The sequence below is a fragment of the Puma concolor genome, chromosome B4 (assembly GCF_028749965.1).
Source record: "Puma concolor isolate L17-30 chromosome B4, mPumCon1.1.hap2, whole genome shotgun sequence".
Taxonomy (NCBI): Eukaryota; Metazoa; Chordata; class Mammalia; order Carnivora; family Felidae; genus Puma; species Puma concolor.
This window is the reverse complement of record NC_141673.1, coordinates 77,708,923-77,723,164: the sequence shown is the minus strand read 5'-3', so window position 1 is coordinate 77,723,164 and position 14,242 is coordinate 77,708,923. Positions and strand designations below refer to the sequence as shown.

At 41.7% G+C, this 14,242-nt stretch overlaps 1 protein-coding gene across 2 annotated transcripts in view; it reads right to left on the bottom strand.

The window, feature by feature from the left end:
* The window catches only part of PKP2 (plakophilin 2), a 94,503-nt gene extending 83,014 nt beyond the window's left edge, over nucleotides 1-11,489 (bottom strand). Inside the window, exon 1 of one of the 2 annotated variants that reach the window (XM_025930514.2) lies at nucleotides 11,184-11,489. In XM_025930514.2, the coding sequence (XP_025786299.1) occupies nucleotides 11,184-11,406 (223 nt within the window). In that variant the 5' untranslated portion in view covers nucleotides 11,407-11,489. Of the gene's footprint in view, nucleotides 1-4,335; nucleotides 4,533-11,183 lie in introns of those variants that run through there. The other variant, XM_086713668.1, reaches the window with a different exon arrangement.
* Nucleotides 11,490-14,242: the final 2,753 nt, after the last annotated feature.

Here is a 14,242-nt window from a genome sequence, read left to right as displayed (position 1 = left end):
ATAAGTCCTTATAAGGAAGCCTCTCCTTCGGTTTTCGGATCTATGAACTGAGACCGGTTTACTGGTTCCCAAAATAACTGTAACACAGTTGGGAACAAGGAATAAAATAAGCTTGGATCTTTAAGCCACAGACTCTCTTCCTGTGCTAGAAAGCTTGTGACTCCTGATACTCTGCTTGCAGGTTTCTCTGGTTAAAGGGACAATCTCAAACAACAAGTAATGCAGATTGATTTGACTAGGCAGTCATGGGTTTGAGATCAGTAGAGTGGATTAAAGGTGAATTAGCAGCTGTATGCTAAGATTTTAAAGAAATTTTGAACTGGGTGAGATTTAAAAAAAAAAAAAGGATACGTATTAATCAGGATGGAAACTAATCTCTTTAAACAAGCCATTTTCTGTTTGAAAGATAAAATATGTAATGATGACTACTGAACACATATAAAAACTCAGCCATGCCCTTCTCCAACCCAGAAACAACAAAGCAAACAAAAACAGCATATTTACAGGCACACCCTGATTCAATAAATGCAATATGAAAATTCAGGTCTTCTAACATGGAATATTAGAGTATCCTTATATTTCAAAGAATTTGTTTACTTCACAAAATGACGCAGGTATCTTCCCTAAATGGAAGAAATCTGTGGACTTGGTCTGGAGCCTCCACTCCACCCCTTCCTGTGTGCCTAGACAAATCACTCAGATGCCTCAGTTTCCCTTAATTCCGGTTACTAACAGAGTTGCTGAGACAGAGGTTTACTTGAGAAAGCATATATATAAATGCTTTTAAAATTGTAAAGAAACGTGCAAAAATGACATATAGTTTTTAAAATAGAATTTGAGGGGCGCCTGGGTGGCGCAGTCGGTTAAGCGTCCGACTTCAGCCAGGTCACGATCTCGCGGTCGGTTGAGTTCGAGCCCCGCGTCAGGCTCGTGTCAGGCTCTGGGCTGATGGCTCAGAGCCTGGAGCCTGTTTCTGATTCTGTGTCTCTCTCTCTCTCTGCCCCTCCCCCGTTCATGCTCTGTCTCTCTCTGTCCCAAAAATAAAATAAACGTTGAAAAAAAAATTTAAAAAAAAATAAAATAAAATAAAATAGAATTTGAGGGGGCGCCTAGGTGGCTCAGTTGAGCATCCGAATCTTGGTATTGGCTCAGGTCATGATCTCATGGCTTCGTGAGTTCGAGCCCCACGTCACACTTTGCGCTGCCAGCATGGAGCCTGCTTCGGATTCTGTCTCCCTCTTTCTCTCTGCCCCTTCCCCGCTTGCAACGTCTCTGTCTCTCTAAAATAATAAACTTTAAAAAAAATTAAAAAAATAAAACAGAATTTGGGTTACAAAAATTTTTTACACTTTTTCATGAATTAATCTGTTCTAGAATGAGGGATAAACTAGTGTGCATGCTTCAATTTACACTGTGTTGTATCTCAGAGTTTTTATTCTGGTAGATTTACCAGTGACACTGAATTTAACTTTTTCTGGTTATTTGTGATGGACCCAGCCACTGACAATCACAATGATATTGTGGTTTTTCCAGCCATTCATTTCATTTGTACAGTGTGTAATGTGTTCTAGAGTTTCCTAAAGAAGGCAATATTTATAGGAACTATTTTAAATTAATATTACTTGGGCAACATTATCCATACCTCTTCTTCTAAGAACACCATTAACACTTTATGGAACCCACTTTAAGGGAAATGAACGAGGTAGTCACGGAACAACTTGAAACCCCACTTCCACAAATAACAAGCAGTTCAGCTCAAAGCAATGGTAGGGGTAGGGGTGGTGATGGGACTGGGTTTTGATGGTGGAAGGATGCCGAACTGCCTGAAAGACTGCACAGGTGTTCACCTCACGTGATGACATAATTGTCTCTCTTTCCTGGTCTGAACATTAATCTGAATGATATGATTCCCTAAGCAGCGGTTGGGAGAAAATATCTTGGTTTCTGGTTATGTATGCCAGTACTGTCCAAAATAATGGATTGTTGTCAGGGTTAAAAATAAACTAACTTCCATAATCAGTTTTTTGTTTGTGGGTTTTGTGAGTGGCTTTATTACCGAACTGGTTAAATTTAATACACTTACAAAATCAAATTGAGAAGCTTCTACTGTGACTTTATTACCTGTATCTGAGCACATTTAAAAAATCAACTCGAGCTTCCCTCATGGTAAATAGACAATTGAGAAGAGCTAAACAAACAAAACCTCTGTTAGAGTATCATTTGCATTCAGAAAAGCATCTTTTCCTTCAAATTTCTAGTACTCCCTTCTTGTACTCTCTTCTATGACTCTCCACCAGCATGGTTAAAAACCTGATTTGACTATAAGAAGAGTACTTGTAGAGCTCGAGATAGAAGAAATTCCAGTGAAAACAGGTATGACTAAATGTATACATAGAAATCAGCAGGTGTTTACTTCTAGTGTTGATTTAAACGCTCCACTTAACTGTGCTAACTCTCACAAGACATTGCCTTCACAGTGTGGGCTGACAATGGTCTTATGGTGGACAGAGAGCCTAGAGGTCTAAAAGCTTGTATTTGGCCTTTCACCAGCAACCTCTAGGTAACAGTTCTCTTCACACACCTTAAAAAGCTTTAACTTCTGGTCACCTGCGTGGCTCAGTCAGTTAAGCATCCGACTTTTGATTTCCTCTAGGTCATGATCTCATGGTTTATGAGTTCAAGCCCCATGCTAGGCTCTGCGCTGACAATGCAGAGTCTGCTAGGAATTCTCTTTCTCTCTTCCCCTCCCTTGTTCTCTCTCTCTCTCTCAAAATAATTAAAAAGAAATTTAACTTCTTCACTAAGAGTAAAATTGGGGGCATGTCATTATAGGTGAGCCGGCATCTTGAAGCTGATCAGAATGAATTTGTATAGAGAAATTCATATTTAAATGGCTCCTTAAAGTCATTTACCAACCAAAGTAGGAGCTTAAAACATGAAATTTATGGGGTGGCTGGGTGGCTCAGTCGGTTGAGCTTCCGACTTCAGCTCAGGTCACGGTCTCACAGTTCGTGAGTTCAAGCCCCGTGTTGGGCTCTGTGCTAACAAACAGCTCAGAGCCTGGAGCTTGTTTCGGATTCTGTGTCTCTCTCTGTATCCCCCTCCCCTGCTCATGCTCTGTCTGTCTCTGTCCCTCAGAAATAAATACATGTTAAAATTAAAAAAAAAAACAAAAAAAACCCATGAAATTCATTAGGACCTATCAAGAACCATACCTCAGGACTCTGGAACTGGTGACGGATTTTTCTTTTGCCTGTGTGGGCATATGACCCAGGATTCACCTTCCTGGACTTACATTAAAATTTATTTATATATGTGTATACACACACACACACACACTATTTATATATGTGTATACACACACACACACATATATTTATCTTCTGTTCTTACTAAGAACAATGAACAGATATTTATGGAAACCACAATTCTAAACATGCATACAACTCAGGTGAGTTCTTGCTCAGGCTGGAAAATGAACAGAATTTGTTGGTTTAAAAACTATGGCAAAGAATTATTTCAAAGTAGGTCAAAATCTATTAATGTTCTGCATTATTGAAAAATGAACAAAAAGTGCACAGTGCTTATTGTGACCAGTTAACACAACTTCCATAATCAAATACAAGAAACAACTGGTATATTGGGTATATGGTTGGATAGCTATGACTTCTTACAAAGTTGATACTCCAGCAGTCAGCACTGGTGATACAGTGGCGAGTATAGCACGGCTGCCTTCCAATGAATGTGAATGTGCCACAAACAGACCAGCTCTCCTCACAGAACGGGCCACATGCTCCATGTGCCATGAAGGATCTAGTCAATGACTATTAACCCTCACACAATATATCAATCAGTCACCAGAAGTTTTTATTTTTTAGGAGGCCCCTAACCAGTTTGAGATTTTCCTCTGATAGATCCATTTATGGCATTTGGGGGACAATCCTCAAATTACTACTCTGGATGACTACAAAAATACCTATTACAAAAGCCCTTATGTACTGCAGGTGTCTGTATCATGCATTTTGCTTGAGCAGCCGGATAAGCAGAATGTGTGATTATAATATAAGCACACCGGTGAAGAACTAAGCTGATACATCCTGGAAGTTTCTAAATCTATTAATTCCTGTGATGTGTCTCCTTACTGTGGCATTTCTGCCAATTCATTTGCTGAGATATCCCTAATGATAACTTCAGAACTGCAATGACAAATATCACATCATACTCACAGTGTCAAAATGATGAATTTACAGAACTCACAAAGTTAATTATTTTCTTTTAAAAACTCACTACAGGTTTTCGTAACAAGTCTCAATCATTATATTGCCTGTCACTTACCACAGCTAGTCTCTTCCCTCCCGACTCATTCAGAGCTGCTGTCCCTTCTCCTTTAAAATCCTCTCACCAAATCTTCCAAATGTACTGTCAGAAATCCCCTGCATTTTTCAGGTTTCTCCCTTGCTAAACATCTTCTGTGACTCGCAAATATCAAATCTTTAACTTGCATTCAAGATCTCTCTCTACCCTCTGAGATAGTGTCTATCCAAGGGCACAACTGAACTGAGTTTTGAGGGGCAGGTAAGAGTTAACCAGGCCAAGAGAAGGGAGGAATGAGGGCCACAGGAATAGGAACACAAAGGAAGATAAGTCACACGTGTTTGTTTGGTGGGGGAGTGGGAGTGGTGGTGATAAGATGAAGTTTGAGAAGTTGCAGGCATCAGACCCTGAAGAACTTGGAATGCCATGCTGAATGACGATTTTACTCATAGAATGGCTATGTAGAAAACAGCAAGGAACTGAAGGAATTTAAATCAAGAAACGATGCATTGACACTTTAGAGAGTTTACTCCAGGAGTGAGGTGGAGAATGGGTTGGAGGCCAGATTAAAGCAGGAAGAGTTTATCTTTTCTAGGTAAATTTTCACATCCTGACATAAAGAATAGCATCTTTTACTACTGCTTCTAGTACAGTCTTGCATCAGCACTTGAGGAGTTAATTGTTAGTCATATTTCCTTATACATTCAAAATATCCCAGTTCTATAAATTCAGTTTGCACTTGATGCTTCAGGCTGACGTCTATCCCGTGGATCGCCATAGTGGGGCCAAAATATGAAGATGGTAGTCACATGTGTGCTCTTGCCTTGGAGTGGATGGAAGGTGCTCAAATATTTTCTGTTTCTCTGTCATTCTGGGAATAGAAAGAGGAGGAAAAAATTCTTTCCCCCTAACGTAAGCAGAATCTTTCTTCCTGAGTAAAAAAACTATGTTCTTTTTGGCGAGGTTGCGTCTACATCTGGATGCTAAATATTGTCATTCTCTTATCTGTATGGCTTGAGTATTTTTCTGTAATATTTTGGTGGTCTATAATAAGTTCCTAATAGCTATCAAGAAAAGTCCCCATTTGTTTTCCTCCTTCAAAGAGAAAAGGTAATCCAATACAATAATTCTCATGGGACCCCCCTTACTCTCATTGTATGGATGTGTTGGTGAGATTTAAGTTAGTGGAAATAATTTATTAAGCTTCTAATGAGCAATGATTTCTTCTGGAAATTAAGGGATTGCTTTGATCATGATGCCTCACCCATCAACATTGTTAAGTTGAAATCTGATTATTCCAAGGATACAAATATATGGATTCTTTTAATGGTAATGGAGAATTGCATTTTCAAGTGCTCAAGGTTCTTTTTTTCTAAATATGCATTTTAATCTAAGTCTACATATTGGGTTCCCTACCTCATTTCAAGAACTTGAGAGAATATAACAACTGTTTTTATGTCCAATATCCAATTGCCACTAATAGCATTACACAAGATATAAAATAGATTTTTAAATATTTCTATTATAAGAGGATCTGAAGTTGTTATTCTTTTTGAAAAAAATTTTAAGATTATTTATTTTGAGAGAGAGAGTGAGAGCAGGGAAGGTGGGGGTGGGGGGGTGGCTAGACAGAGAGAATCCCAAGCAGACTCCATACTGTTAGTGCAGAGCCGGACACAGGGATTGAAATCACAAACTGCAAGATCAAGCCCTGAGTGGAAATCTAGACTCGGACACATAACTGACGGAGCCAGCCGGGCACCCCTGAAATTCTGTTACTCTTACCATAAGAAGTTAGGCAAGTGAACAGGCTCACTCTAATACAAAGATGAAGTTTTCCCATTTTTCTACTCCCACTTGCAACACTGCCTTTTACTGTTTACTTTTCCAGGAGTATGGTGTTTATGTATTCACACATTTATGTACATGCACAAAATAGCTGGAGTCCAACATTTTTATCTCAGAATTGTGTAATTTTAAATTCTTGACTATCATGTGAGATGGAACCAAGTGATCTTTTATGGGACTTATCAACTCTGGTTTATAAATTCCAGAGGTTCTGCAACATATTATATTTCAACCTATCAGAGATAGGTTGCCAATAATATGGTTACTCTCTTAGCAAAAAAAAAAAAAAAAAAAAAAAAAAAAAAAGCTTTTATTGATCAGACCAGAAATTCAGTTTTAGTGTAAAATCAATGATAACTATATCTGAAGATAAAATAAGGCAAATACGTATATCCTTATTTGAACACATGAGGAAAAAGTTTTAAAGTTGATAACCAAGACAGCACTTCAGAAGAATGAGCCAATGTGAACAACAAATACCTAAAATATCTAAGTCAAGTGAACTCCCCTCTGTTCCCATGAGTGGAACCACCAGGACAGGGCATAGATAACATTAAAGGAGCCTTTTTAAAAGCCTAAATGACAGTCTTCTCTCAAAGGAAATGTCCTGCATTTTATCTGTGACACACAGAGCAATGAATTTTTATAATCAAAATCAAACACTGTTACACCTCCACTGATTCTGAAAGATCCCTAAGATCCCTCTAACTCAAAACTTTATCCATAAAGGATGTGTTCTCACTTTTTCTAAGGGTGTGGAATATATTTTTTTTGTAACCGTTTTTTGCTAGTGTTCTATTTCCTTTGAGAAACTATAATCAGAAGAATTTCTAAACAAATAAACAAATACAACAACCTCCCCCCCCCCCTTTTCTGTACTCACAGCAATTGATCTGCTAGACACTAAACAAAAAGTGGCCCATGGGCTTTTCAGGCAGACACAGAGGTACTTTCAATCAGGTGGGACTACTGATGTACTACATTCAGAGCAGCTTGGGCATATCTCCGACCCCGCCCCCCCCCATCCCTCCCACTTTCTGAATGACTAGGCACCTGGCTCCCAGAATTGCTTCATTCCTGGAATTTATTTTTGGCAAACAAATAATCCATACAGGATATGAACAATCACCCCCACCCCAACCCCACTCTCCTCAATAATGCCTACTGCCTTTTTTGCTTCCTTAGCCAATTTTCAGTCCTTTCTCCAGAATTTCTTCTGATCACAGGTATTCAAAACTTTTTGGCCAGAGAAACTAAGTAAATGACATGCCCCAAGTTTTTATGGTGGATTTCCAAAGGACGTGAAAATTTTATTGGGATATTGTTCACTGTGTTTTATGAGTATTACATACAACAGTTTAAAACATGATTTTCTTCCTATTCAAGCACCCTGGGGAACTGTGTAGTAAGTAGAATAGTACTTTCAAAATAAGTGTAATAAATAGGATTTGGACACTTAAATTTTTTTCATTTGCTAATACTTGCAATTCTTAAATATCTTCTCTTTGATGTTTATAAAATGATTTTTTAAATTCCCCACAATACATTCATTTCACAATGCTACTACACACCTCTGATCCCCCTGTCCCTCTAACCTCCCTTTCACAGCTTCCCGTCCCTCCCCCAACCCACCTCCCAAGAGTTACAGGCAACTTTACAACGTTCAGAAGTTAGAATGATTTACAATGAAAACCACCCACCTATATACTGAGGCATTCAAGACCCTTGCGGGGTATTTATCAACAGATCAGCCTCATTTATCGCATCTCTGTTTTCAACAGATTATCTACTGCCTCAATCTTGCAGGTATGTCAACAATTCAGAATTCTCCAGGGCTCTGGAACTAACAGCAGTTAACACCAGGGTCATTTCTTCCCAGACTTTCTTGTGTTGATACAGGATTCTTTCCAGGCCAGTACTATTTCAACAATTGCTTGTCTGTTTCAACTTTAGACACATGACAGTAATACGGAAATACTAAAAACAATACTCACAACCATCACAAGCCCCCCAGGCCTTTTCAAAGAACTTTAATTAACATACATGAACCATCCCTGGTAATTGTTCCTTGGCATGACATGTTAAATTCCTTTGAAGCCGATTTCCTTTTTAAGTCTCAGAAAGCTGAGGCTTTAGAGTAAGTAGGTGTTGTTAGCTGCCTTATCTCTCTGCCTGACTTGTACTTCTGTGTAGGCTGCTGAGTGCATTTCAGTTTGCAGGGAAGCTCCTGTTGTAATCAAAATATTTCAAACACTTTGTTCCTTAGTATAAGGCAGGGACATTCAAGGAGTTGCCCTAAGCATTAGAGCAGAAACACCATGACATGATTTGTTTTACCATATCAATTCTGTGAACCATGAAATATTCCTGTTGCTCTCTCCTGGAATGCTCCAATGTCTGTCCCATATCCAGTCCTACTGAATTTTTGAGTTCTAAAATCTCAATTTCTTTCAGAAGCTTTTCAAAATTTCCTTCAACTAGTAGTCTAACTCATACTTCTAAACTCCATAATATGTTAGCTCTCCTTCTTTTGGGTTCCTCACTATTTCCTATTTGAGTACATATTTTTTTAAGGGAGGGGAGTCTTATGGGTAATTCAGCACCTGCACAATGCCCTGCATGAAGTATAGACTCATTCAGTAGTTCTTGAATTCACCAAGCAACCTGAATCACCACGTTGTAGGGAAGACAGTTCACATGTGGGTTTGGAGTCAAGCATCCAATATTCAGAGACTGATGCATTCTTCACACATGAAATGGAGCTTCATATCTATCCTATGCAATTGTTTTCAGGATTTAATGAAATGCGAACAGAGGAAGATTTTAGAACAGGGTTAGGCACACAGATGCTCAACAATGTTCCCTCTTCTGTTAATTTCCCCCATTTATTGAATAGTTGATGTCTAGTTGCTCTTCTGGCTAGCCACTTTCTGAGAGTAAGAAAGAACACACAATGTGCATCCCTTGTGTCCCCTGAGAAGACCCTAGTTTGGTTTCAGTTAAACACTGGACCTGCACAGACTAATGGGTGCAATGACACCACCAGTCAAAAATTGGCCTCAATTGTCCTGGAGTCTTTAGTCAGACTCTCAAATGTAAATTTAGGTTCTTTTTATCCCATGTACTGTAGCAGTTCAGCGTTATCTAGACCTCCCTACTCTCGGAACGCCTCAGATTTTTTACTTAGAGGAAAATAGGGGATGAGGAAGGCCTCAGGGTCTAATAAAAACCCCATTTTGTATTAACCCAAAAGCTAACAATACAACTAATGAGTGGTTTAAAAATTCAGGCTTGGTGGTTTAAATACCAATTCTGCTACGATCTGTGGAAACTTGAGTGTTACTTAGCTGCTTAGTTTCCTCATCTGTAAAATGGGGATTCAAACATCTACCACAGAAGTACTGTTTTGAAAGCATAGTAACAAATGCAAACCACATAGTTGATTCATGGCACACACAGGCAATTACATTAACTGCAGTCATTAAACATCTCTTTACCTTTCAAGCATGCAAATACTGCCAGATCCTTTAGGATTCTTTAGGATCCTTTAGGATTCTTTAACAAAAACTGAAAACAATACATCCTCCCAGGGACAGCTGTTTTAAATCTTTGTTCTGGTCTGCAAATATTTTTTTTTCTTCCTAATGGGTTCTACATTTGCCATTGCCCAAGTTATGTCCTCAAGAAAGAAACAGTTCAAAATTGCTGGAAACAAACAGATATCCCAACTTAACTGTTCAATTTCTTTCTTCTTTTTTTCTGCAATAAGCCTATACTGTTTTTAATTAAAAATTTTTTTTAATGTTTTTATTTATTTTTGAAAGGGAGAGAGAGACAGAGCATGAGCGGGGGAGGAGCAGAGAGAGAGGGAGACACAGAATCATAATCAGGCTCCAGGCTCTAAGCTGTCAGCACAGAGCCCCATGCGGGGCCCAAACCCACAAACTGTGAGATCATGACCTGAGCTGAAGCCGGACGCTCAACCGACTAAGCCACACAGGTGCCCCTTTACTGCTTTTATAATAAAGTAAATTAAACAATAAGAGTTACTCTGCGGATCTGATCATCTGACTTTTAGCAGGGGAGAAAATGATATATCACGTTCTCTAATTTTAACAACCGGTTTGCCGTGTTCCCTTCCACCTCCCCTATCAATTAATTACTAATATAGTGCTGTTGTGTTTTTTTAAACCGCTTTTACTTCCACGTTTTAAATTTTTGGAGAGACCAGGGCTGTACACACGAGGACTTATGCACGGTGCAACGAGGCAGACAAGGCTTCCGCCGCCTGGGCCAAAGTCCCCTTCCACCACCTCCTCCTCCGCAGGTGGTGTGGCTTTTCCCTCGCCCAAAGCCTCCTACTCAATTTTTTCACTTCCTAGATCAACCACTCGCTCCGCATAAAGGTGGAGAGCCCTAAAGTACCGGGGCGAGGCACTACAATCCCAATTTACAGGTTGTAAGAGGGAGGGCCAGTACTTTCAGGTTTTTTCAAAAAAAAAAAAAAAAAAATATATATATATATATATATATGTATATATGGAGGGGTCATACTCTTTTAAAAAAATCTAATAAAAGCTAGAAGCATTTTCTCCCAGAAAAAAAAAAAATGATACAAATTTCTGCACAGAATCTCAAAATGCTTATAGACTCCCGCAGCCTCCAGATTAAATCCACGGTATTGGGGTGGGGGGTGGGTGAAGAGGGGAGGGTGTTAAGGAAGGGGTAAAAATCTAGTACTGAATTCTTTCACGTAGATATACACGTGCATCTAATATATGTAAATACATAGAAGACGAAGCTGAATAAGCTTTTAGAATGCTTTCCCCAAGTAAGTCAGAGTCTGGAGGAGCGGCGGGTCATACAAAGGGACGGCGAGCAACAGGTGGGCAGAACACCAGGTCCCGCACCCCCAGGAAGCAACGAATCGAAGCAACAGGGCGCTGAGAATGAGGGTTGGGTAGGGGAAGGGTCAAGGGGCGGGATCCGCGCGGTGCGGGGGACAGCGGGGCTCCACTCACCGTTGCCCACCAAGCTGCGGCCCTTCCGGGCCAGGGTCTGCTGCACCTGCTCCTGGATCCGCAGGCTCTTGGCCGCCTGGCTGCTGCGGCTGCTGCTCCCCGCCAGCTTCAGCTTGGCCTCGGAGGGCAGAGCCAGGCTGGAGCTGTCCAGCTGCCCCAGGATCTGCTGGCCCAGGACTGTCCGGATGTAGCCGCACTCTGCCGGGGAGCCGGGGGCTGCCATGGGGCCGGAGGGGCGACGGAGCCACTAGCCTGCCGCGAGACCTGCGGAAGACGCTGCAGCAGAGCCCCGGGCACTGGCTCGAGCCCCGCCCCGGCCCCGCCTCCAGCCCCGCCCCCCACGCCTGGAGCGAGGCCCCAGCAAGGGGGAGTGCGGCCTCCCGATCTGAGGTCCAGCTTCTCCTCGGGCAGGGGGCGCCGCTCCGGCCAGGCACGCGCACTGGGGCGGGGGCGGGGCCGATCGCGCGCGCCGACCCTTGGCTAGTCGGACGCGCCCGCGGGGAGGTGGGTGAGGGGCGCGGTCTGCCCGGGGTCGCGCAAACCCTCCGAGTCACCTCCGATACCGCCTGCAGGGGCCGCGCTGTGCTCAGGTTGCAGTGCTCGGCGTCCGCGCAGCCCTGGCAAGGGATGTGATTTCCGCTTAATTGCAGAGTGGCCGCCCTCCAGGCAGGTGCGCCCTGGAGAGTCATTTCTGATCCTGGCTTGAGATTTGCCTCTGGGATCCCCGAGTGAGTAGCATATCTGGTTAGGCAGCCTCTGTCAGACTGTTCAACATTTCGTGGTTTTCCTGGACCTGAGGGTAAGAAAGGTCGGGCAGAAAGGGCAGTAGGAGGGAAATGTGCCAAGAAGATGACGTGTGTGAAATAAAAGACTTTTTTTAACTAGTTTTTTTTCTTAGTACAACTTCAGGGGCTATGTACTTTTTGCGCAGATGCCGTCCCAGAAACATATGTTCTTCCTCATTGAGAGCTTCTGTTTTCTCTTGTAAACACACAAATTGTACCCAGTACACTCTTGCTCACCCAGTCTCTTACGAACACACCCACACAGAGAAACTCCAAAAAGAGGCGCTAGGAAGAGCTCGCTTTTAATAGGTGATACTGTTTAATAGCCCTGCTAATGTTGATTAAGCCTTGTTTATGGTAAGCTTTTTGTAGGGTGCCCATGGAAGTGGCCTCTGACTTTCAATCAGATCTTTCACAACTGATATTTATCATGCTATTCATTATGTTTCACCCGCAGTTGACTACTCAGAGAACTTGAGAGCCAAGCTCAACAGAAAGGGTCCTTGACCTTTACAACCTAAGCCACTTGTCCTGATTTTCCTCTTTGGACTTGAGAGGCAGAAAGAAAAACCTCTATCCCTGGTATTAAGTAAGATAATCTTTCCTTTGATTGTTTGGATTTGTATGTTCACTTTCCCTCAAATCACTCAATTACTGCAAAACTCCATTTATTCAGGTCTGGAGTGGCTGGGGAACACAGCTTCCCTTTTGTCCTGTGCATTCACCACTAAGCATACACACACACTTAATGCACAGGTACATGTGCTTCCAGGGAGTGAAGAGGAAATCAAGGGGCCCAAAGCCTAGACCACAGAGTGGTGATAGTTTTGCCACTCTTTCTCAGCAGGCCACAGGCTAAAGCCTTGTGGAAAGTAGTGCTTAAGTGAAGTCATGTGGATGGTGGGTCTTAATGCCTTACAGCAGGACCAGTCCTGAAGTAGATTATACCCCGTGAAGAGTTCAATTACACAGTCAGATGTAAACATTCAACCCTGATGCTGAGATTCAACTGAAAAGATCAGTGACCTGATGGGGGAGTGATGATAGAGACTTCCAACAACAGACTCAGTGCCCGTCCCCTTCTTCTTTCTCTGCCCCACTTCTACTCATGGCCTCTTATTTCAGCCCTGGAAACGCTGCATTGAAGGACATTTCAGTACCAGCCCCACAGGGCCAGCTGAGGCATCCCTGTTTTTGTGCCTGGAGAGCCATAATCCACAAGGTCAGCTCTGCCGCCATCTAGAACCCTAACCAGGGAACTGGAGAGGAATTTTTCTCATTTATTTTATTTGAGCCAAACTTGGCTTACTTTTTCCTCTCAAGTAGTTTTTTTTTTTTTAAGTGTGATGTTGTAATTGACTATCATCCTACGTAGGTACCAATATTGAGCACGTAGAAATCTTGTGATACGATAAGTGGGTGATTAGACAGGATGAAACTGGTTGAAAGCCTTACAGTTTGTGAGCGAGGCAGATCTGCGTTCAGATCTCAACTTGCCCTTTGTGAACGCTGTGGCCTTAAACAAATTTCTTTACATTTTTGAGCCTCAATTCTCTTACCTGCAAAATGGGAACAATGAAAGTACCTACCATAAACTGTTGATGTGAGAATTAAATAGGTGGTTCATAAGAATACTCAATAAGTAATTGCTTAATGCTGTTTAACAAACATCTTCCTGGGACCCACTTTTGGACTTCCTCAGCTCCTTCAGGTCTTTGCTCACATGTTGACTTATCTCAGTGAGGTACATTAACACACACATACTCACACAGAGTCCTCAGTGTCTCCTTTTGCTGCTTAATTTTTTTCCATAGCACTTATTTTCATTAAAGATGGTCTATGTTTCACTTATTTGTTAATTGTTTCGTGCAAGAATATAAGCTTCATGAAAGCTGGGATGCTTCGTTCACTGCTGTTCTCCAGGCCCTAGAGTAATGCACATAGTAGACAACAGATATATGTTGGAATGAATGAATGAATGAATGAATGAAGCATAAAAGAACTTAGTATAAGGGCACCTGGGTGGCTCAGTCGGTTAAGGGACCAACTCTTGATTTTGGCTCAGGTCATAATCTCACGATTCATGGGATCAAGCCCCGGGTCAGACTCTGAGCTGACACCACAGAACCTGCTTGGGATTCTCTTTTTCCCTCTGTCTCTGCCGCTTCTCTGCTTGCACACGCACATTCGTGCACAGTCTCCCTCACACACACACACACACACACACACACACACACACACACACACAAATAAATAAATAAATAAATAAATAAG